Source organism: Sus scrofa, unplaced genomic scaffold, assembly GCF_000003025.6.
Source record: "Sus scrofa isolate TJ Tabasco breed Duroc unplaced genomic scaffold, Sscrofa11.1 Contig1914, whole genome shotgun sequence".
NCBI classification, from domain to species: domain Eukaryota; kingdom Metazoa; phylum Chordata; class Mammalia; order Artiodactyla; family Suidae; genus Sus; species Sus scrofa.
The window spans coordinates 3,528,381-3,550,412 of record NW_018084979.1 but is presented as its reverse complement, the minus strand read 5'-3'; the positions used below and the strand labels follow the sequence as shown (position 1 = coordinate 3,550,412).

At 58.1% G+C, this 22,032-nt stretch overlaps 1 protein-coding gene across 7 annotated transcripts; it reads right to left on the bottom strand.

Moving 5' to 3' along the window:
• Nucleotides 1-7,460: 7,460 nt before the first annotated feature.
• On the bottom strand, nucleotides 7,461-22,032 carry TMEM121 (transmembrane protein 121). Of its 7 annotated transcripts, XM_021081568.1 has the most exons (6): nucleotides 21,710-21,933; nucleotides 20,791-20,935; nucleotides 18,933-19,109; nucleotides 15,824-15,965; nucleotides 13,895-14,225; nucleotides 7,461-8,952 (listed from the first exon to the last, which is right to left on the bottom strand). In XM_021081568.1, the coding sequence occupies exon 6, from the start codon at nucleotides 8,782-8,784 to the stop codon at nucleotides 7,828-7,830; it is 957 nt and encodes a 318-aa protein (XP_020937227.1). In that variant the 5' UTR covers nucleotides 8,785-8,952; nucleotides 13,895-14,225; nucleotides 15,824-15,965; nucleotides 18,933-19,109; nucleotides 20,791-20,935; nucleotides 21,710-21,933; the 3' UTR covers nucleotides 7,461-7,827. The 7 variants fall into 7 exon arrangements, 5 of the variants coding, with proteins under 5 accessions (XP_020937227.1, XP_020937226.1, XP_020937228.1 ...); XM_021081567.1 differs by having other exon boundaries at nucleotides 20,791-22,032; XR_002341088.1 differs by lacking the exon at nucleotides 7,461-8,952 and adding an exon at nucleotides 13,205-13,611 and having other exon boundaries at nucleotides 20,791-22,032.

Below are 22,032 nucleotides of genomic sequence, written 5' to 3'. Positions count from 1 at the left end.
TTGGAGTTCCCATCACGGCTCAGTGGTTAACGAATCCAACTAGGAACCATGAGGTTGCGTGTTCAATCCCTGGCATTGCTCATTGGGTTGAGGATCCAGCGTTGCCGTGAGCTGTGGTGCAGGTCGCAGATGCAGCTCGGATCCCGCTGTTGCTGTGGCTCTTGTGTAGGCTGGTGGCTACAGCTCTGATTAGACCCCTAACCTGGGAACCTCCATATGCCATGGGTGTGGCCCTAGAAAAGGCAAAAAGACAAAAAAAATAATAAGGATAATATTGACAAGGACTCCCCCTTCTGTGCACCAGGCCCTGTCCTTGATGCGTTACAGGGGTGCCCCAGTTAACCCTGGCAGGACTCCAGCTCACAGACCAGGAAACAGGAGGCGGCCACATGCCCAGGGTGCTCCGCCAGGACCGCCAGAGCCAGGACCGAAGCCTGAAGCCCTGGTGAGGTGCTCGTGACTCACAGGCCAAGCTGACCGGGGCCACAGGCGGAAAAGGAGGTAGAAGCAAAGGGGATTTGGAGGAGCTCCCGCTGTGGCGCAATGGGCTTGGCAGCCTTTTGGGAGCACTGGGGCGCGGGTCCAACCCCCGGCCAGCACAGTGGGTTAAGGATCCAGCATTGCTGCAGCCGTGGCCTGGTTCAAGGCTGTGGCTCGGATCTGATCCCTGGTGTGGTAGCTCCATATGCCGTGGGGCAGCCAAGATAAAGGGGGGGTTGGAATCTGCAGGTGGAGGCGCGGGGTTAGAGTCAAAGCTGAACTCTAAGCCAGCATCGGGGAGAACACGCAGCAACCCACCTTCCACTGAGGCCCAGGAAGGCTCGGGACCCGGGGGTGGCAGGATGGGTGGGGGCACAGTGTCCAGGAGCAGAGGGCCAGGGGACAGACTGAAGGGTCAAGAAAACGCCAGACTTCCTGAGCGGGTTTTGAACTTAGGAGTGGACATCTGCCTTCATCCCTTTGGCAGGAAAGGTCACACACTAAGCAGAGCAGGTCTCCGAGAGTTCCACTTCCAGCCTGTTAGTACAGGAAGGCCAGGGAGGAGCTCCCGCTGTGGCACAGTGGGTTCTGGATCCAGTGTTGTTGCAGCTGTGGCTTGGACCTGATCCCTGGCCTGGGAACTTCCAAGTGCTGCAGTGTAGCCAAAAAGAAAAAAGAAAGAGTTGTCATCGTGGCGCAGCAGAAACGAATCCGACGAGGAACCAGGAGGTTGCGGGTTCGATCCCTGGCCTCGATCAGTGGGTTATGGATCTGGTGTTGCCGTGAGCTGTGGTGTAGGCCACAGAGGAGGCTCAGATCCTGCATTGCTGTGGCTGTGGTGTAGGCCGGCACCTGTAGCTCCCATTCGACCCCTAGCCTGGGAACCTCCATACGCGGCAGGTGCGGCCCCAAAAAGCAAAAAAAGAAGAAAGAAGACAGAAAGGCCAGGGACATGGGCCCCCGCAGACTTTACCGCCACTTAGGACAGAGCAAGAAGAGACACGTCCAGACACACCAGAGCTAACAAGACTTCTGCCCCCAAATCCGTTCTGGGTCCATCAGGACAAAATTCACGCAAAGGGCATCCACGCCACCCACCCTCCATGAACTGGTCAGAGCCGCAGCGGGCAGCAGGGTGGGGTGGGGTCCCCCCTCAGCCCCATGCAGGTGATTCCGTGGCTCTCTAACCCGCCTCCGCAGGAAGAAGCGTGAAGAAGCTTCTTTCCAGCCTTGGAGCCTCAGCCTGCAATGGGATGCAACCTAGGGGAGAGGCCAGAAGGCCAGGAGGTCAGGTGGACCCACAGGTAAATTGGCAATTCACAATGAAACAACAACCAAATTGGCAATTTTTTTAATTTTTTAGGGCCATACCTGCAGCACATGGAAGTTCCCAGGCTAGGGTCGAATTGGAGCTGCAGCTGCAAGTCACGGCCACAGCCGCAGCCATGCCGGATCCGAGCCACATCTGCAACCTACGCTGCAGCTTGCAGCAATGTGGGATCCTTAACCCAGTGAGCGAGGCCAGGGACCAAATCCGAATCCTCGTGGATACTAGTAGATTTCTTACCCCAATGAGCCACGATGGGAACTCCCTGCATTTTTAAAGTAAGCCAAAAATCTAAACAACAATTAGTGGAGAAAGGGGTCCAACAGGAACTAAAAGAGGCCAACCTCTTGCTGGGCCCAGAGGAAGAGGAGACTCAGTGTAAACCTGGTCAGAAAAACTGAGTTAAGTGTACCCGGAACATTCGATGATGCGCAGCCCATTGACAGAGAGATTATTACTCAGCCTGGAAAAGGAAGGAAATTCAGGAGTTCCCGAGTGGCTCAGGAGGTTAAGGATCCAGTGTTGTCACGGCCGCCACTTGGGTTACTGCCGTGGCGTGGGTTCAGTCCCTGGCGTGGGAACGTCCACCAGCACAGGTGCAGCCCCCCCCCCAAAAAAGGAAGGAAATTCTGATAGGCTGCAGCATGGATGCTCATGGGGGCAGTGTGCTGAGTGAAATCAACCAGTCACAAAAGGACGAGTCCTGTATGCCCCTCTCATAGCAGTCCCTCGAGGAGCCCAATTCTCAGGGACAGCAAGGACAGTGGTGGCCGGGGGCTGGGGGATGTGACAGCACAGATAGTCTTAGTAAAACGCAGAATGAAAGGTCAGGAGTTCCTGTCATGGCTCAGCAGTTAGGGAAGCTGACTAGTATCCATGAGGATGCGGGTTCGATCCCTGGCCACGCTCAGTGGGTTGAGGATCTGGCGCTGCTGTGAGCTGTGGTGTAGGTCACAGATGCAGCTCGGATCTGGTGTTGCTGTGGCTGTGGTGTAGGTCGGCGGCTACAGCGCCAATTAGACCCCTAGCCTGGGAACTTCTGTATGCTGCAGGTTCTGCCCTAAAAAGACAAAATAAAAAAAAAAAAAAAAGAGAGAGAAAGGAAGGAAGGAAGGGAAAAGTCAGAGAATATATACAACGCGACACACTTTCCACGAAGTTAAGAACAACTAAAACCAAAATGCACATTCAGAAATATGTATCAACTCAATAAATCTGCACAAATGGAAACAGAGGAAAGGCAGGGCCAGGGCGAAGTTTCATCACATGAGAGGGGCAGGGCCGGGCTGGGGGCCTCTGCGGAACACAGTCACTGGTAGGATGCCAGTTTTTATTTATTTGGGTGGTGGGTTGGCAGGTGCCTCCATGATTCAAAGTGACACATTAAAGAACTGCGTGTGGGGAGTTGCTGTTGCGACTCAGAGGGTTACGAACCCAATTACTATCCGTGAGGATGTGGGTTCGATCCCTGGCCTCACTCAGTGGGTTAAGGATCCAGTGTTGCCATGAGCTGCGGTGTAGGTCACAGACGCGGCTCGGATGCCGAGTTGCTGTGACTGTGGCGAAGGCCTGCAGCTACAGCTCCAATTCAACCCCTCGCCTGGGAACGTCCGTATGCCACAGGCACAGCCCTAAAAAGCAAAAAAAAAAGAAGAAGAGGAAGAAGATTGTGGCCAGAATTTACACAGGATTCCTCCAAACCCATAAAAGAAAGATAATCTAATAGAAAAACAGAGTATAGAGGCTCCACAGAGGGGGAACCACGAGTGTATGTTCCAAAGAGAACCTGCTAGAGACGCTCCACCCCAGAACAGGCCGGGAAATGGGACGCAGCTCGCCGGCCCAGCCCCAGCGCAGGCGCCAGACCCCCAACCCTTCAGGCTGGAGAACCAGAACCCTCGTTTCCTGCTCGTGAGAAGGTCAATGAGGGCAAAGGCTTTGGAGGAAAAACAAAACCTGAAATCTACTGACTTTACAGGTGCTGCGCTTGTGGGGATTGAGGAGGCCCCAGTGCGGCCCCTGCCTCCACAGGGGAGACGCCCGTCTGACCCCCGGCCGCCCCGTGTCCAGGTTCAGGACAGTGGGGCGTAAACCAGGCCTCTCATGCCAGCTTCTGAGAACCACACGGAGGGCTCTTACAAGGGCCCCTTTCAAGGGCTTGGTGCCCGGTCTGTGCCGCAGCTAAAAGCCCGGATGGAGCAGCGGGAGCTCTGAGACGCAGGAGGCACGTGCATCCTGGACAGGCCAGCAGCCAGGACAAGTGCCCGCCTCACTGGGAGACACGACACCCACAATGCTGTCCTCTCGTGTCGTGTCTCTGGGGGGACGTGGAGCCCCGGCAGTGGGAGGGCAATCAGCCCCTCCCTCAGTGACCCGCACCGGGAAAGACAGGGTGATGCTATGCCGACCACGGGGCCGAAGAGAGGAAGAGCGTGACCGCCAGGCCAAGCCCGGCCTTGTCACCTTGCGGGGTGGCCACGGGGCAGCCACTGGGCGCCTGCAGACCAGCAGGCACCTTGCTCACCTCCAGGCCGCCGCCTCGATCTGCATCCTCTGGCCTCCGCGCTGCCCTGCTTCCCGCCGCCCCCCCCACCGCTGCCGCCACACTCCCCCCTCCTCCCTCCCCGTGGTGCTTCATTTTACGCGCCAACAGGCCTGGGCCACAGGAACCCTCGGGTAGCAGGTAAGGCTGTCTCTGGGCGTGTCAGTGACCGGGCGAGCAGGTGGCCTGGCCGGAGCTGTGGCCTCCTGCCCCGGAGCACAGGGTGGAGAAGGGGGCTCGGCCCTCGGACTTCCGCCCTCGTGGGTCTCGGACCTTCAGACTCAGACAGAATGACACGGCCACCTGCCGGTCCCCAGCCTGCGGCCGACAGGCCCCAGGGCACCTGGGCACGTGAGCAGCACCGCTATGCCTGGGCAGCCCTGCACACCCAGCTGGCTGACACAGCTGAGCCCCCGCTGCCAGGCAGAGGTCCTCTGACTAGGGGGTCTTTCAGCCTTTCTCCTGCGAAATGGCAGTCACCTCGTCTCAGCCAGGAACGAAGCCTCTCCTGCTTCAGCCGCAAGAGGCAGGGTGACTCTGCGGTGACCCGTCCCTTCTCCACCTGGGCCTCCAGCAAGGGACCCCCCAGGGAGCAGACAGCTTGGCGGCCATCCTCACCTGGCGGTGACAGGTGCTGTCACTGGGTCTCCTGCCTTATGGGACGAAACGGATCTGACCGCGTGAAGTTTTAAGTGTCCCTTAAGACGGGAGGCTCCTCTTTGCTAAGCTGGGTTTTTCCTACTCCGAGGCCATCTGCCTGCAGAGAAGGTGAAGGCGCTTTGAAGCGTAAGAAGGGGCAGAAGCTCGAATGTGTTTTCATCTGGAGGGACAAGCTGTGGCGGTCCCGGCGCCCCCACAGCAGGTCAGGTGCATCTGACCCACCACGCCGGGAGGAGGAAGGGGACACGGAGGCCCCTCACCCCCGAGAAGGCGACCAGGTCCGCAGCCTCCAACTCCGGCATCTCGCCTTCCACCAGCAGCCTGGGCCCGTGCGAGCCTGGGGGGCTCCCAGCCTGGACCTCCAGCTGTCGTCCCCTTCCTCTCTGCGGCCCTCGCTCAGTCCCAGGCCCTCTCTGAGATGGGCACTCGGGCCCAGCCGCCCCCCCACAACTCCTGTGTGCCCTCCAGGACAGGAGTTGACAGGCCGGGTGGTGGTCAGGCCTGGGGTCCTCCTGGACTCCCCCCAGACCCTCCCCACCTCCCGTGCGTCCCAGCCCACATTCCACGTGCCGGCCCCAGCCCCACTCCGGGGAAGGCCTCCCGGCCCGGACCCCCCACGCCCGCAAGGGCGCCTGTGGCCTCCGCCCAGGTTTAGTGGCAGGGCCTGCACGGGACCGGCATGGTACGGACGCCCCTTAGGACCTGGGCGCTCACGAGTGAGGTGGTGGGGGGCGAGGGACCGGCTGGCTGGCTTCGCGGTCACTTCAGGCCACTGCAGACCCCACCTCGGGAAGCCAGGGAAGGGCAGGTGGGAACACGGCCAGGTCCCCATCCTGTTCCCAGGGCCAAGCCGGAGGGCAGACGCCACCGGCCACATCATCTGGACGACAGCCCTGGTCATGAAAACAGTGGGTGTGGCCAGGGCCGCATTCAGATGTCTTCAGAGATACAGTTGGGGGCACAGAGGCCGTTAAACCAGACCGGGCCCAGGGTCCCTGGCACTGCAAGGCCTGGAAGGCCAGTGGGGACAGACCCAGGAGGCCACGACCAGCACCGAGGCCCAGAAGGACTGGGGCCCCTGAGCCCCACACCCCCTGCTCTGCCCCAGGAGTGAGCCAAGGTCAGGGACACCAGTTCCCACCTGCGACACTGAGGTGGGGGCCTCACAGCCCAGCCAACCCCACAGCAATGGTCCCCGTCCCCAAAGCCCGTGTGTGTGCCCAGAGAGACCAGGACGAGACAGGGTGGACCTCAGCCACAGGAGCCGGCCCCTCCGGCCTCACCCACTGCCCCACCCCAAAACCACGGCCTGGCCGCCTCACCCCTCTGCCTCTCCCGGTCTTTCCAGGGCAGCTCCCTCCGCCCCTCCCACCCGCCACCTGCCGGGCACAGAGGAGGCTCCCGGAGGCGCTGCCCAGGGCATGGTCAGAGGGCGGGGCCCCGGGGCAGTTTGGAGGGTGGGGGCGGGGTTGTAGCTGCCGTGCAGCCCCTGCACACCGAGGACGGTGGTCCAGGCCAGCCGACTGGGAGGCCAGACTTCAGGAGGCAGTGGGGAGACGGGCTGGGGAGAGGGGCCTGAGCCGCCGCGGTCGGCAGGAGGGGCTCCGAGAGGACCCTGCTCCGAACCGCCAGCTCGCTGCCCTTCTGGGAGCCAAGGGTTTAGGCCTGTTGGGCAGCAGGGACAGCGGGCCTTGCCATCAGGCGGTTCAAGTGAGCAAGCGCCTGGCTCACCTCGGGGCTAGGGGGGTGGGGGCTCCCCAAGAGAGTGCCCTCGAGGAGCTGTGCGTGCCCACTGCCCAGGCCCCGCGAGGCATCCTCAAACAGCATCATCCAGGCATCACGAGGCCAGAGGCAAAGGGCCCCTCCTGGGTCACGTCGCAAGTGCAGGGGCCCAGGCGGAGGCCAGCATACGGCTCGTGTGACTTCGGCACTCCGGGCTCAGACAGACCAGCCTAGGCGTCCTCTCCAGGGCGCCGTGTGGCCCGGGCCCGGGCCGCTGCCCACTCCACCGGTATCGGCGCCAGGTGCCACGCTCCTGACCTGCGGCCGTAACAGCCACGGGGAGCAGAGCCGAGGCCTAGTCCCAAGTGGTTTCCGGCTGTCCTGGGCTGGAAGAGCCCTGGGCACGGGAGGAGAGCCCTGGGCGCTGGACAGCGCGGTGGCTACAACCCTGTCCCCACCCTCCTTCTGGGCCAGAGGCGTGGAGGCAGAGACCTGGGGCCACACAGCCCTGGGGTGAGGAATGGCGTTAAGGAATTCCAGAATGGGGACACTGAGGTTGGAGGGAGGTGTCGCCAGGACTGAGCAACCATGGCGCCCCGACCCAGGAGCTCCAGAGAAATGGACTGGTCCAAGTCCCCACCTTCACTCGCTCACGCCGCACACACCCCCCCAAACCCCCTCCGGAGCCAGCAGAGCCCAGGCGCAGCAAAACAGCAGAGCACTGCCGGGTTGCATACAAAACTGTAAACACGAGTCTTAAAATGACAGAGGCCTCCTTGGCCCCTAACTCTGAGCCTGAGGCCCTCATCGCCGGACCCCAAGGGACCAGACCTCCGCCCATGCTGTCCTCCCTTCCCACCCAGGCCCCCAGCTGGCAGGGCGGGACCCTTGCCCTCGGGCTGGCCGGGCACGGGCCGAGGTCTGTGGTCCAAGGGATTCCTGAGATGAAGCAGCAGCTGCGGGGCCCCCGGGTACCGGCACTCAGTGCACCTGGCCCCGGGGGGAGCCCACCCCGACCCCATCCCATGCAAACCACGCGTCTGCCGCTGCGCGGCTCAGCGCCCCCGGGGTGGCCCCAGGAGCCGCGTGGGCCCTGTCACGTGTCCAGAGCATCGCGCGTGGGCGACGGCCCGTGAGGGCGGCCCGGCGGGCCGTGCAGCGGCGGGGGCGGCGGCACCGAGTTGCGCTGCGGCGGCGGCGGCTGCAACTCCAGCGCCAGGGCGGGCGGCGGGAAGTCGCGCACCTGGCGGCGGTACTCGAGGAAGGTGCAGGCCTTGGTGGCCAGGGCCACCACGTTCTTGCCCACGAAGATGGCCGAGACGCGGCTGTCGCGGAAGAGCGCCATGTTGGCGGCACGGGCCAGCACGGCCACCACGTTGACGGTGGCGAGGCTGAGCACCGGATAGAGCATCATCTTCTGCGGCGCGATGTGCTCGCCCTGCATGCTGACCTCGCTGAGCGCGACGCACGGCAGCACCAGCAGCAGCATGTAGCAGTAGAAGAAGGTGAGGCCCTCGGCCCACAGGGGCAGCCCGGTGCGCGGCGGCTCCCACAGGTTGGCCTGCATGTCCAGCAGGTCCAGCAGGTCCAAGGCCACCCAGAAGAGCCGGCCGCGCAGGTCCTCGCGCTTACGGAAGGTGCGCACGTACTCCATGCGGTCCAGCGCCACGAGCAGCAGGAAGAGGCCGGGCACACACACCGACAGCAGCAGCGTCAGCGCCTTTCGCGCCACCGGGTCGGCCGCGCCTCGCCGCGCCGCCTTGTAGTTCTGGAAGATGAAGTAGAGCTTGATCTCCAGCACGAAGATGTAGAGGAACCAGAGGATCATGGCGTAGCCGCGCTTGGCCGTGCGCACCTCGGCGCCAACCCACACGGCCACGTAGCGCAGCACCAACAGGAAGCACACGTCGCCCACCAGCACAATGATGCACACGCCGATCTTGCGCGGGCCCTGGTTCTGCTCCACCAGGTACGCGTCCATGACCGCCATGCTGCCCATGATCACCAACGTGGTCAGGCACACGTGGCGCCGGTCCGGGGGCGGCAGCACCATGGTCCGCCGCCGGGGCACCGACCTGGGCGGGTGCGCCCCCACGCGAGGCGGGACGAGGCCCTGCGGCGGCGGCGGCGGCGGCGGCTGCGGCGCTCAGCCTTCGGGCATGGCGCGGGGCCGGTCCAGCCGCCCGAGGGCGCCACCGCTCCCGGCCGGCGAGGTCGGAATCTGAGGGAATCAGAGCAGAAAGAGTCAGGATGCTGAGGGGTCGGCCGCCCCCGCGACTTGCTTCGGGCGAGGGGCGCTGTCCCTACTCCGGGCCCCGGCCTCTGGCTCGCGCACGCGCCGATGCGCGCACGGGGGACCGCGAGCCGGAGCGGGGCCTCCAGGGGGCGCTGCAGCCCCACCTGAGACCTGAGACCTGAGCCCTCGTTCCCGCCAGCGCCGGGGACGGAACGGAACGGAAGTGGCTTCTCCCCGCCGCGCGCGTCCCCGGGGCCCTGGTGGTTTGTTCCTGCTGGGCCCACGCCGCTGTCCCTCCGGCTCTGGAGGCCCGGGCCGCACGCCCCGGATCCCGGCCGAGGCCTTCCCGAGGGATCTGGCGGGCGCCGCACCTGGCGGGAGGCGGGTCTGCGCCCTCAGCACCGCCGCGCGCTCAGGGAGGCCGGCAGAGACCAGGCCCCATCCCGGGAGCCGGGAGCCGGGGCTGCGGACCGGTTTTCGGATGCAGGACTAAGAGTCATCCAGATCCTGAGGATCCCATCCTACACGCCTCTCTGTGCCTCCCTGCCTCTGCCCCGGCCGACTTGGTCTCCCCTCCCGTCCGCCGTCCACAGAGCCAGCGTGTGGAGCACTCCCTGCCCTGCTCCTACCGTGGCTCCCTATTGCCCTGGGAGGCTCTGGCCCTGGCAGCATCTCCCGCTGCGTACATTCCCCCAGCCCCCACCAGTTCACCCGCGGGGTCCGGCTCACCGCGAAGGGGTGGCCCCCCTGCCGCCCCCTCCCCTGCACCTTCAGGGCAGTCTCAGGAAGCCAGGCCTCCCTCCCCTGACACCCACCCGAGCTTCCTTTGGGTTCCGGAGCCCCCTGCGTCTCTCTCACACCCCTGGCACTGGTTGTCATGGCTGTGCTGGTCAGAGTCCCACACCAGTCCCCAACCTTCACACCCAGGGGACGACGGAGGCCCCACCCACTTCCCGGCTCACTCCCAGCCAGGTCCCCACGCCTGCTGTCCCTCCCACAGCACCCCTGGCCCCAGGGCTGTTTACTGCCCTGTCTAGACAAGGACATAAAATGTAACATCACCCGTGTCTGTGGAGCAAGTACTCAGCCTGCCCCTGGTGCCACCACAGCCCCTTCCCATGGCACCTCCACCCCTGCCCTCATTGCGGCTGCTACCCCACGCAGCACCCACCTCCCAGGGGTCTCTGTCGCCACACCCAGGACCCCCAACCACTGCGAGCTCCAACAGGCCTCAGAAGATGCCTGGGGAGAGCCGTGGGCATGTGCCCCTGCCGCCGCACCGCCATGAGCTCCTGCTCCCACTCACGCAGCCAGCCTGTGTCCCCCCTCTCCGGGTGGATGTGCTTGACCTACGAAGCCCCTTCTCCCTGCCCCAGCCTGGGCCTCCTATGGCTGCAGCAGAGGCCTGGGAATTTCCTTCATCCCAGCCCCTGGCCCGGCCAACTAGCCAAATAGCCACGGCTCCACTAACCCTCGTCTCCCCATCCACTCCATGGCGTTCTCGCTCCTTCAGTCACTCGTCAAACACGGGCAGAGGGGCTGAGGGTGCTTGGCCAGACCCCATCCCAACGGGAGCTGACAAAGGAAGCCCCAGGCAGCCAGCGCCAGGGCCTGGCCGCCCCTCCCCCATACCCTGCCCCAGCCTCTCTCCGAGGACCGGCCTTAGGCGCTGCTGCCCTGGCCGTCCTGTGCTGGGCCCCGGGACCCCTGCATGCCCCACTGCCCGGACCTCACAGGCTCGAGAACCTCCGGGCCCCCCACTCCCCGCCTCCTCCCGGTTGCCTCGCACCTCCGCCCGTAAGCAACCATCCCTCAGTGCCCACAAGGAGCGACAGGGGAAGAGGAAGGGGCGGCCCTCCCCGGGCCGGATCGGACAGAGGGCGGTGCGGGGCTTGGGCCGCTCCCCGCAAGATGCGTCTTCCCTCCTCCGCCCCCACCGCCCGCCCCCGCCCGACAGGCCCCGGTCCCAGCCGCCCCGCCGCCCAGGCCTCACCCCTGCAGCGCCGCCCCTGCATCCCGCCGCCCCTGAGCCCGGGGAGTCGAGGGCTCACTGGGTCCCGCGGCACGCGCGCCCTGCCCGCGCGCCCCGCCTGCACCTACCCGCCGCCGCCGGCCAGATGCTGCGCCGCCGGGGCCGGCCCCGCCGAGCCGGTCTGTGCGCCCGGCCGAGGCCGCGCTCCTCTCCGCTCCGCTGAGCCCCGCGTCCGCGCGCGCCCCGCCCCCGGCCCGAGGCCCCGCCCCGCGCTCCCGGCCGCGGGCCACCCCCCCCCGACCCCGGTGGGGGTCCCCGCGCCCCCGCCCCCTCCGCAGCGCCGGTTGCCTCGGCGACAGCACTGCGCCGCGGCGGCGCCGGGGACCGGTGGCCCTGCGGAGCCGGACCCCGCCGGCGTCCACGCGCAGGCCCAGGAAGACTCTCCGCGCTCCTCACCCAAAGCCCGAGAATCGCCCCGCAGGCGCCTCGGTTCCGCTCAGAGCCTGAGATTCCGCGGCAGTCCATACCCAGGCCTCCCACGGGGTGACCCCAAGCGCCCGCGACAGGCGGCCTGCTGGACCCTGCGCCTACCCGAGGAGCTGGCCCCGACTCGAGGCCCGGACCGACCGCCGACTGGCTGCAGGCGGCCCCCAGGGACCTGGTTTGAGGGCACGGTGCCGCGGCCCGGAAAGGCCATGGATCCTGGATTTCCCCAGCCTTCCCGGTTTTTTGTTTTTGTTTTTTTTCTGACGGCGGAGAACAGGGGCAGTGGGCAGCCCCCATCCTCTTCTCCAACCATCCAGGGTGGGCACGCTAGGCTCCTTCCCCCTGCAGGAGCCCCCGCCCTGTCCTCACCGAGCAGTGCCCCCAATATCCCGGCCACGTGCACCCGATCGGGAGGCAGGGAGCACTGGCCGCCTACCTGCTGGCCTCTGCCTGGAGGACACCCTGGACCCTCACACCGGGTCTGCTTGCACTGAGGCCCTGACGCAGCTGGTTGAGTCTGTAGGTGACCAGGTCTGCTGCCCTCCCTCAGCACTGGGGGTCGGGGGGCATCGGGGCAGCAGGCCACCCTGGGCCTTCCCTGAGACACGGGCGAGGGGTCCAGGTGCCCCCCCCCCGCCCCGGGCTGAGCCCTCAGGACCATTGACTGGGGAACAGCAGCCCTCTCAGCACGCACACCCCTGCTCTCACTGGCGGACGAGCAGTCAGGACCCCAAAGCTGCCTCTGTGCCCAGGAAGGGGCCCCAGACCCGACGAGGCTCAGCTTTCCCAGGGAGGTCCCCAGGGACAAGGCGCCTGGGTTGCAAGGCCATCTCTGCAGCGTGAAGGGAGGAGAGGGAGGAGGCCCAGGGTGTGCTGGGTCCATCTGGTCAGTGACCACCTGGCAGACCCACCCTGACAGGCTTGGGAGGCAGAGGAGGGGCGGAAGCACCTCCAGGGTCCCCTGAGCCCACACCACAGCCAGCGCGGCCTGCTCCCTCGCTGCTTCACAGTGAGAGAACGCCCTGCCCCAGGCCACCCTGCCCATCCCGGCAGCCTCTCTCCATCTGCCCTCCCCGCCACCTACCCAAGGGCTGCTCGAAACGTCCAATTTCTTTTCTTTTTTTTTTTTTTTTTTTTTTTTCTTTTTTATGGCCACGCCTGCAGCATATGGAAGTTCCCAGGACTGGGGTCAAATTGTAGCTGCAGCTGTGACCTGTGCCACAGCTTGTGGCAACACTGGATCCTTAACCCACTGAGCAAGGCCAGGGATGGGACCTGCATCCTCACAGAGACAACATCAGGTCCTTAAGCTGCTGAGCCACAATGGGAACTCCTGAAAAGCCCAATCTTTAACCCAAAACCTGCACGCCTGAGCCAGCGCTCTGCACACCACACACCCCATCACCACTTCAGCATCCTGTTCTTGCCTCCCGACCCTCCCATTGGTGCGTCCAGCCCACCAGGGCCAGGCCCAGGACACTTGCAACGTGTGCTGGGCTCCCTCTGGAAGATGCGATTAAATGAAAGGCCTTGAGATCCAGGCCCAGCCCAGATTATCGGGATGGGCCCACTGTCACCACAAGCATCCTTGTAAGAGGGAGGCAGTGGTGTGAGACAGAGATTAGAAGATACCGCGCCCTGACTTGGAAGATGGCAGGAGCGGCCAGGAGCTGAGACATACAGGTGCCTCTAGAAAAAGCGAGGAAATAAATTGCCCCCCAGAGCTTCCAGGAGCCAGCCTGGATTTTAGCCCAACAAGACTGCAGAACTGCAAGGTGCTAAATCTGTGTTGCTTTAATTTGTGGCAACTTCTTGCAACAGCAATAGGTTATACAGTTGCCGACCTAAAATAAGTCTTCACTCAAACGGAGAGAGACAGAGTTTACGGTAGCAGGCTTGCCGAAGGATGCCCTCTGGGCGGAGAGTCTGGTCCCAGATAGAAGGTCAGAGAAGCAAGAAAGCAAGCAGGGCGGGAGATTCGGCAAACCCCTGGGGAAATCTGCAAACAGACTGCAGATGATAATGATGACAAAGTTTAGGAATGAAGACGTTTCCTAATACATGAGATTAAATTACAAACCAACCACAGCATAAGACGCAAGGGTGAGAGAGAGAGGAGGGGGCGCTGATTCACTCAGAGCAGCTGAGGAAGCACCTGGAACCTTCTGGCTTCTAGTCCGTACAACCTACAAACCATAGGAAGAAGTCAATGGACGTTTTCTCAATAATCAACGCAAGAGACAAGAGAGGAGGGGGAAATAGAGCAGCTGCAGAAATCAGAACGCTTTTAAAGAGGGCAGATTTAACCCCTCTTATATCCGTAATTATGTTAGAGGCACGTGGACTAAGTGTCCCCACTGAGGGACCAAGATGGTCAGTCCGATTTTTTAAAATCAAGATAGACACTGTTGACGAGGGACCCATAAAGACGATGGGCGTGTGGATGGGAAAGGACAAGGAAAGACTTACCCTGCAGGTGCACGGAAGGAGGGTGGCGCGTGGACACCGACGGGGGCTCCGAGTGCCGACTGCTGCCGAGCAGACCCCTCCTCCCGGGAGGCACGAGGACGTGGCCAGGTGAACTGTCAGGGTGCCTGTAGCCGACCTGCAAGTGGTCCCGAGTAAAAGGCGCCTCATCCACACGCACCTCAGTAAAGAGAAAGCCTGTGTGGCAGTTCTGCGGAGTTAGCGAATCCAGAACAGGGGTTCCTGGTGGTTCTTTTGCTTTGGCGTCTCCTGCGTTCCCATTTTGAGTGAGATGGAACCACCGTGGCCACCCTGTCTCTCCCGCTGGGTGCAGCTGTAAAAAGAAGGTAATACGAGGGTTGCCGTTGTGGTGCGGCGGCAACGACCCAGACTAGTAGCCATGAGGATGCGGGTTCAATCCCTGGCCTTACTCAGTGCTAAGGACCCGGTGTTGCCGGGAGCTGTGGTGTAGGTCGCAGAGGCAGCTCGGATCTGGCGTTGCTGTGGCTTCAGTGCAGGCCAGCAACTGCAGTTCCGATTTGACCCCTAACCTGGGAACCTCCATACACCACATGTGTGGCCCTAAAAAGCAAAAAAAAAAAAAAAAAAAAAAAAAGAGAGAGAGAGAATGAGAAGGAAAAGGAAGCGGAAGAAGTGCCCTGCATGAGGCACGGAGGATGCTGAAGAGAGCAAGCAGCAGGCAGCTGGCAGGGAGCCAGAAAGGCAGCACCACCAACCGGGTGTGGGTTCCAGGATCTTCTCCCCACAGCCCTGGCCGGGACTCCACCTGGCCCGAGAGCCAGACGTGGGGACAGGACGTGGCCAGAGAGCTCCAGGAGCAGCCCCACAGCTCTGGCTCCGGGAGGGAAAGAAGAGCGGTTGGGGAGCCCGGGGTAGGGGGGCGCGTGTCCCGTCTGTGGTTGGGGCGGTGAGGGTTTTCTTTCCTCCGTTCTCGCACACCTGTGCCTCTGCACAGTCCCACCTCCCACCCAGGCCACAGTCAAGGCGGCGGCAGGGTTCAAAAGCGTTGCTTTAGGGAGAAGACCCTGGCCCCAGAGGGTGGGACCCGCTTGCCTTGAGGGGACAGGGAGAGAGCCAGTCAAAAATGCAGGCACAGTCACAGGGAGTGTGCGGGAGGGTGGGCGACAGAAGCCCCAGACTTCCGCCCCAGGGAGCCAGAAAGTAACTGGGACACGCTGGAGCTGAGACGGCAGAAAGTGACCCCTGAAGTTGTTGGTGACTTCTGGGCTCCATCCCAAGCTGTGTGTGCCCGGGTCCGATCCTGATTTTCACACCAAGTCTGAGAAATGCACGGTGGGACACGGCACTGTCTGAGCCCCGCACTGGCCCCTGGGCAGTGCCCACACAGGATGGACCCAGATAACAATCCAAAGCCTTTGAAAACAGAACTGACATTGAAACCACGACCCACAGAAGGCTATTTGGAATTTGCAGCCTGAACCCAAGTGGGTTGATTGCGTGCTAACAAAAATATCACCATTCTTAATGAGATTTTAAACAAAACCAGATATTCCTAACGTAATGTTCAAACATGCAGGATACAATCCAAAATGACTCCACATTTGCAGAACCAGGAAAATCCAGCCCATAAGGGAAAAGAAAATCTAATGCCATCATGACACAAAAATCCTCAATGTATTATTAGCAGATAGAATCTGGCGATATAAGGAACAAAGAAATACCACAGCTACATGGAGGTTATCTTGGGAAAACAAGGCTGGTTCAACGTGCGAAAATAAATCAAGTCGATCCACCATATTCACAGGCTAAAGACGAAGCCACGTGATCGTGTCAATTCACGCAGAGAAAGCATGTGATAGAAATCAAAACTAGAAATAGGAGAAGCTTTACTAAATTTCATAAAAGACGTCTGTAAAAAGCAAAACAAGGGTTCCTGCCGTGGTACGGTACCTTAAGATCCAGGCTCGTCTCTGTGGACACTGGTTGGATCCCCAGCCCAGCACAGCGTGTTGAAGGATCTGGCATTGCTGCAGCTGCGATACGGGTCAAAGCTCTGGCTGGATTCAATTCCGGGCCTGGGAACAGCCCTATGCTATGGGTGTGGCCACAAAAAATATAAATAAATAAAATAAACAAAACAATACTCCAGCTAACATGATAGTTAATACTGAGGGACTGGGTGCTTTGCCCTAAGGTCAGAAACAAGACAAAGATGCCCACTCTAACCACTACTATCCACCATTGTACTGGCAGTCCTAGACAATGCAGTAAAACAAGAAAAATCAATAAATGGCGTGCAGAATAGAAAGGAAGAAATGACTCTCTATTCATAGACGTTATGATAGTCTATGCAGAAAATCCCCAAAGTTTTACCAAAAAAGTCTGACTGCTAATAAGTTAGGTTAGCAAGGCTGCTACAAGGTCAAAACAACTTCAATCCTACTTCTACTGCAAGCAAACAACTGTAAACCAAAAATTTTAAAGCAGTAAGATTTACTTTAGGAGTTCCCATCGCGGCTCAGAGGAAACGAATCTGACTAGCATCCATGAGGACACAGGTTCAATCCCTGGCCTCGCTCAGTGGGTTAAGGATCTGGGGTCGCCACGAACTACGGTGTAGGTCACAGATGTGACTCAGATCTCTGTTGCTGTGGCTGTGGTGTAGGCTGAGGACTACAGCTCCGATTGGATCCCTAGCCTGGGAAATTTCATCTGCCGCGGGTGCAGCCCTAAAAAGACCAAAAAAAAAAAAGATTTACTTTCGCTCCCCCCAAAATTAACTACTTTGGTATAAAACTACAAAACATGTACAGGATTTGTATTGTACAAACTGGAGAATGCTGATGAAAGAAATCCAGGCCTAATAAATGGGGAGAAAAATCTTTGTTCACAAGGTGGATGGTTCGACATGGTTAAGATGTCACTTCTGCAAAACGACCTACAGATTTAATGCAAGATCCACAGAGGAAACCTCTCCTTTCTTTTTTTTTTTTTTGGCTTTTTAGGGCTACACCTGTACACCACAGCCACAGCAACACCAGATCCAAGCTGCACGCATCTGAGACCTGCGCAGCAGCTTTCAGCAATGCTGGATCCTTATCCCACAGAGTGAGGCCAGGGATGGAACCCACATCCTCACGGATACTAGTTGGGTTCTTAACCAGACGAGCCACAATGGGAGCTCCCTTTTTAGCTAAATTTAATGTACACTGTAAGGAAGAGGTCTGCATTGGATTAAATTATGCCCCCCCAAAAAAATATGCTGAAGTCCCACACTCAGCAATGCCGGGTCCAGCTCGGTTCTTGTGCGTGTCCAGTTGTCCGAGCACCGCTTGAAGAGACAGTTCTTTCCCCACTGAATTGTCTGAGCACCCTTGTCAAAAACCAGCTGGTCGCAAATGTAGGGTTTTTTCTGGATTCTCGACTCCGTTCCATTGGTCTCCACGTCTACTTGCATCACAGCGCTACACGCCTTGGTTACAGTAGCTGCTAATAAGTGTTGAACTTGGGAAGTCGAATCCTCCAACTGTATTTTTTTGGCCATGCCCATGGCATATGGAAGTTCCTGGGCCAGGGACTGAATGCGTCCCACGGCTGCGTGATGCCAGATCCTTGACCTCCTGTGCCACAGTGGGAACTCCTTTATTCTTCTTTTTAAAGATTGTTTTGGCTTTTCTAGATCCCTTGTATTTCCATATGATTTTAGGATCACTTTTTCATTTTTTAAAAAGCCATCTGAGATCTCGTTAGGTCTTGCATTGAATCTGGAAATCAACGTGGTGACACACGTCTTTGCCACTTATTTAGACCTTCTTTAATCTCCTTCAGCTGTGTTTTGTAGTTTTCAGAGCACAGTTTTGCACTACTTTTGCTTAAATTTATTCCTTTTTTTTTTTTTTTTTTTTTTTTTGGTCTTTTTAGAGCTGCACCCGTGACATATGGAGGTTCCTAGGCTAGGAGTCGAATCGGAGCTGTAGCCACGGCTGTGACCCTACACCACAGCGCACGGCAATGCCGGATCCTGAACCCACTGAGCAAGGCCAGGGATCAAACCCGACCTCATGGTTCCTAGTTGGATTCATTTCCGCTGCACCACGATGGGAACGCCTCCTAAATTTATTCCTAATTTATTCTTTTTGATGTTGTTGTAAATGGAATTTTTTTTTTTTTTTTGTCTTTTTGCCTTTTGCTAGGGCCACTCCCACGGCATATGGAGGTTCCCAGGCTAGGGGTCCAATCAGAGCCGTAGCCACCTGCCTACGCCAGAGCCACAGCAACTCGGGATCCAAGCCATGTCTGCAACCTACACCACAGCTCACGGCAACGCCGGATCCCCAAGCCACCGGGCAAGGCCAGGGGTCAAACCCGCAACCTCATGGTCCCTAGTCGGATCTGTTAACCACTGCGCCACAATGAGAACTCCTGGAAATGTTTTTTAACTTCGTCTTTGGATTGTTCATCGCAATTGCATAAAAGTACAATGGATTTTTTTTTTTTTTTCCTTTTTCAGCTGCACCTGAGGTGTGTGGAAATTCCCAGCCAGAGATGGAATCTGGGGTCTCCACAGAGACAAGCGGAGCATTAACTCATTGCACCACAGCAGGAAGTCCTACATTGGATTTTTGCAATTTGATCTTGTATCTTGCAACCTTGCTCAGCTTATTTATTAGTCCCGATAGTTTTTGTGGATTCCTCGGGATGTTCTATACGCAGGTTCCTGTCATCTGCAAATAGAGATAGATTTATTTCTTCCTTTCCAAACTGGATGCTTTTTTTTTTTTTTTTTCCCTTGCTTAATTGCCCTGGCTGGAGCCCCCAGACAATGTTGAAGAGGCAGGAGTAGACAGGCTGGGCATTCCCACAGTGCCGTGGCAGGTTAAGGAGCCAGCACTGTCTCTGCAGCGGTGTAGGTTTGGTCCCTGGTTCAGGGCAGTGGGTTAAAGGATCAGGCATTGCCGTAGCTCCAGCTCGGCTTCAATCCCTGTGGGTGTGGCAAAAAAAAAAAAAAAAAAAAAAAAAAAAAAAAAAAAAAAAAAACAAGAAAGAAGAGACTAGATACCCTTGTCTTATTCTTGGTCTCGGGGGGAATCTTTCAATCTTTCCCATTAATAATTAAACATTATGTAACTAACGGTGGAGTTTTGGTAGATCCTTCTCATCAGGTTGAGAAAATTCCTTTCTGTTGAGAAAACTCCTTTCTATTCCTGGTTTGTTGAGGGTGACGGAATAGCTCGACCTAAAGTGGAGAGGTGTTCAGAGACAGGACAATATTTTCACTAAATTGGGCATCCGTATGAAAAACAAAAACCAAAAACCCTCCATCTCAACCTTACACCTCATACTAAAGTTAACTCAAAATGGATCATATACCTAAATGTAAAAATATAAACTTTCAGAATGCAACATAAAAGAAACCCTTCATGACCTTGTGCCAGTCCAAAAAAAAAAAGACAGTAAAACACACTCTAAAGATAAATTGATAAAATGGACTTAAAAGTCAAAAACTTCTTCTCTGTAAATGTAAAGTTTCAAGGAACAGTTAATTCCTCCCTTAACAAGTTATTGCAGAAAATAATTTCTGCAAAGTCTGTGGTGAGGCCACTGCAATCTTGATTCCAAAACATAATAAGGAAAATACAAAGAAAAAGAAGGAGGAAATTGTAGACCTGTCTCACTTCAATCATAGATATAAGCAGATAAAGTTTATATAAAAATTCAGCTAACCCCAACTGCATATTAAAAAGTTTGAGCATTATGACCAAATTGGGCTTCTCACAGGAATGCAAGGATGGCTAAAGCTGAGAAAGGAGGCTGATGTGTTCGTATAACGAAACCAATTGCAGTAAAGCAAGAGAGAAAAGTCACATGATTGTCTTGCTCAATGAGGACAGAGCACTTGATCGTGACTGTTCTAAAAATTCTACCAAAGATATCAATTTGGAGATCAAGAAGCATGATCACCAATGCGGGCTTGTAAGCATTAAAAAGATGGCCAAAATTAAGCTACAGTCATCACAGTACCTTTTTAAATTTTTTTAGGCCCACACCCATGGCATATGCAGGTTCCCAGGCTAGGGGTCAAACTGGAGCTGTGGCCGCTGGCCGACACCATAGCCACAGCCATGCCACATCCGAGCCACGTCTGCAACCTACACCCCAACTCATGGCAACATCAGATCTTGAACCCACTGAGTGAGGCCAGGGATCGAACCTGCATCCTCATGGATACTCGTCAGATTTGTTTCCACCGAGCCAAGACGGGAACTCCCACAGTACCTTTTAATACCAGCAACAACGGGCACTAAGTCTCTTCACACGGAACCCTTACTGGCTCTGCTCCTCTGCTTGAACCCTGATGAACACAGGGTGATAAAAGCAGTATCATATTGGAGTTCCCTCTGTGGTGCAGGGGGATGAGAACCTGGCGGCACCGGCTCGGGTTGTTGCAGATGTACAGGTTCAATCCCTAGCCCGGTGCAGTGGACTAAAGGATCCAGTGTTGCCACAGCTTGGCTCAGATTCAATCCCTGGCTCGGGAACTTGCACGTGCTGCAGGTACGGCCATAATTTTCTTTTTTTTTTTTCCTTTTTGGCCGTTCGGCAGCATGTCGAATTCCCAAGCCAGGGATTATATCTGAGCCACAGCTGCAACCTAAGCCACAGCTGCGGCAACACCGGATCTTCAAATCTATGTTCCAGGCTGGGGATCGAACCTGCATCCCAGCACTCTGAAAATGCTGCCAAGATGCACCGCAGCGGGAACACCCATCATTGCTTTTAATTAAAAAAAAAAAGGCAGTGTGATATCGGTCCTTGACCTGACCAGTGCACAGACAGGACTGAGCACGGAGAGAGTGTCCCCACAGATGAACAAGGAAAGGATGTTTGTGCACAGACAGGGTTGGACACGGACTCACTGATGGAAGAGCCGGATCCCCGCCTGGCAGCGCACGCAGAGGCGGACTCTGGATCCCACGAAGACCCGAACGCTGAAGAAAAACCTGGCAGGAGGACATGCAGGAGACTAGGAGAGAGGACAGGGGAGCATGTCTCCAAATTTAACTGCAAAAAGCAAGAGGCAAAACATGATGGAGTCAATTAACTCAGAATTTAAATTCGCTGTTCCCCAAAGGGAAACCGTGAGCAAAATGTCGGCCAGATGACAGGACGGAGAAGACATTTCTGATGCGTAAAACCCTCGCGGGATCCATACCTCGGACGTGCGAGGAACTCTGGCCGAGCGGTTCCTGATGGTCAGCAGCCCCCAAAGACCAGTGTTTGACGGGTATGCCCAGCCAGTTACGGAAGAGGAGCCAACCAAGAAGAGCATGCAAAGATGCTCAAATTCAGAGACTAAAGAAATGCCACGTCAGCTGGGAGACCACTTCGTGCCTCTTCAACTGACACACCTGCCGAGGGCCACGCGGACCGAGAAGGCGGGCCCGGCGGGACGTGGGCTGGGCTTCCGGACTAAGCACAGGGCTCGCGGGTCTGCTCCAGGTGAACAAAGCCTTGCCCCGCAAGCCCACCCAAGGGCGGGGTCATCTGTGACGGCAGAGAGGCGGGGGCAGCCTGGGGGTCCATCTGGGGAAATGGGCAGGAAAATGTGGCGGATTTGGGGTATCTTCCCCTGGGTGGGAACGATGAGCTGCACACATGGCTCCGAGGACAGAGCTTTAAAACACAACCCAGACTGGGGACCAACCACGGACACTCGCCTTGATTAGGCCCGTGCTTCCCAGACTGTGCGTTGAGACACGCAGCGGGCCAGAGAGGACTCTCAGGGGCACTATAGGGTATTTGAAATGTTTGAGGGAAACAGAACATGCCAGAGACCTTGTGAGCAACTCAACCGAGCTTAGAGTTTCAGTACTGGACCCCACGGCTCTCCTTTCTGGGTCAGGACTTTCAAAGCTGGATTCATATGTGGATCAGGCAGCTCAGGTGGAAGGGTCCAATCTGATTCAGGTTTGAAAAGGTTCTAGAGGCGTTCCCATTGTGGAGCAGCATAAAGGAATCCAACTAGGAACCACAAGGTTGCAGGTTCGATCCCTGGCCTCGCTCAGTGGGTTAAGGATCTGATGTTGCCACAGCTGTGGTGCAGGTCGCAGAGCGACTCAGATTCAATCCCTGGCCCAGAAGCTCTCGTATGCCATGGG

Excerpts from the sequence above, each read along its gene's own strand:
- TMEM121 (XM_021081567.1), bottom strand. The coding sequence starts at position 8,784 with ATGGTGCTGCCGCCCCCGGACCGGCGCCACGTGTGCCTGACCACGTTG.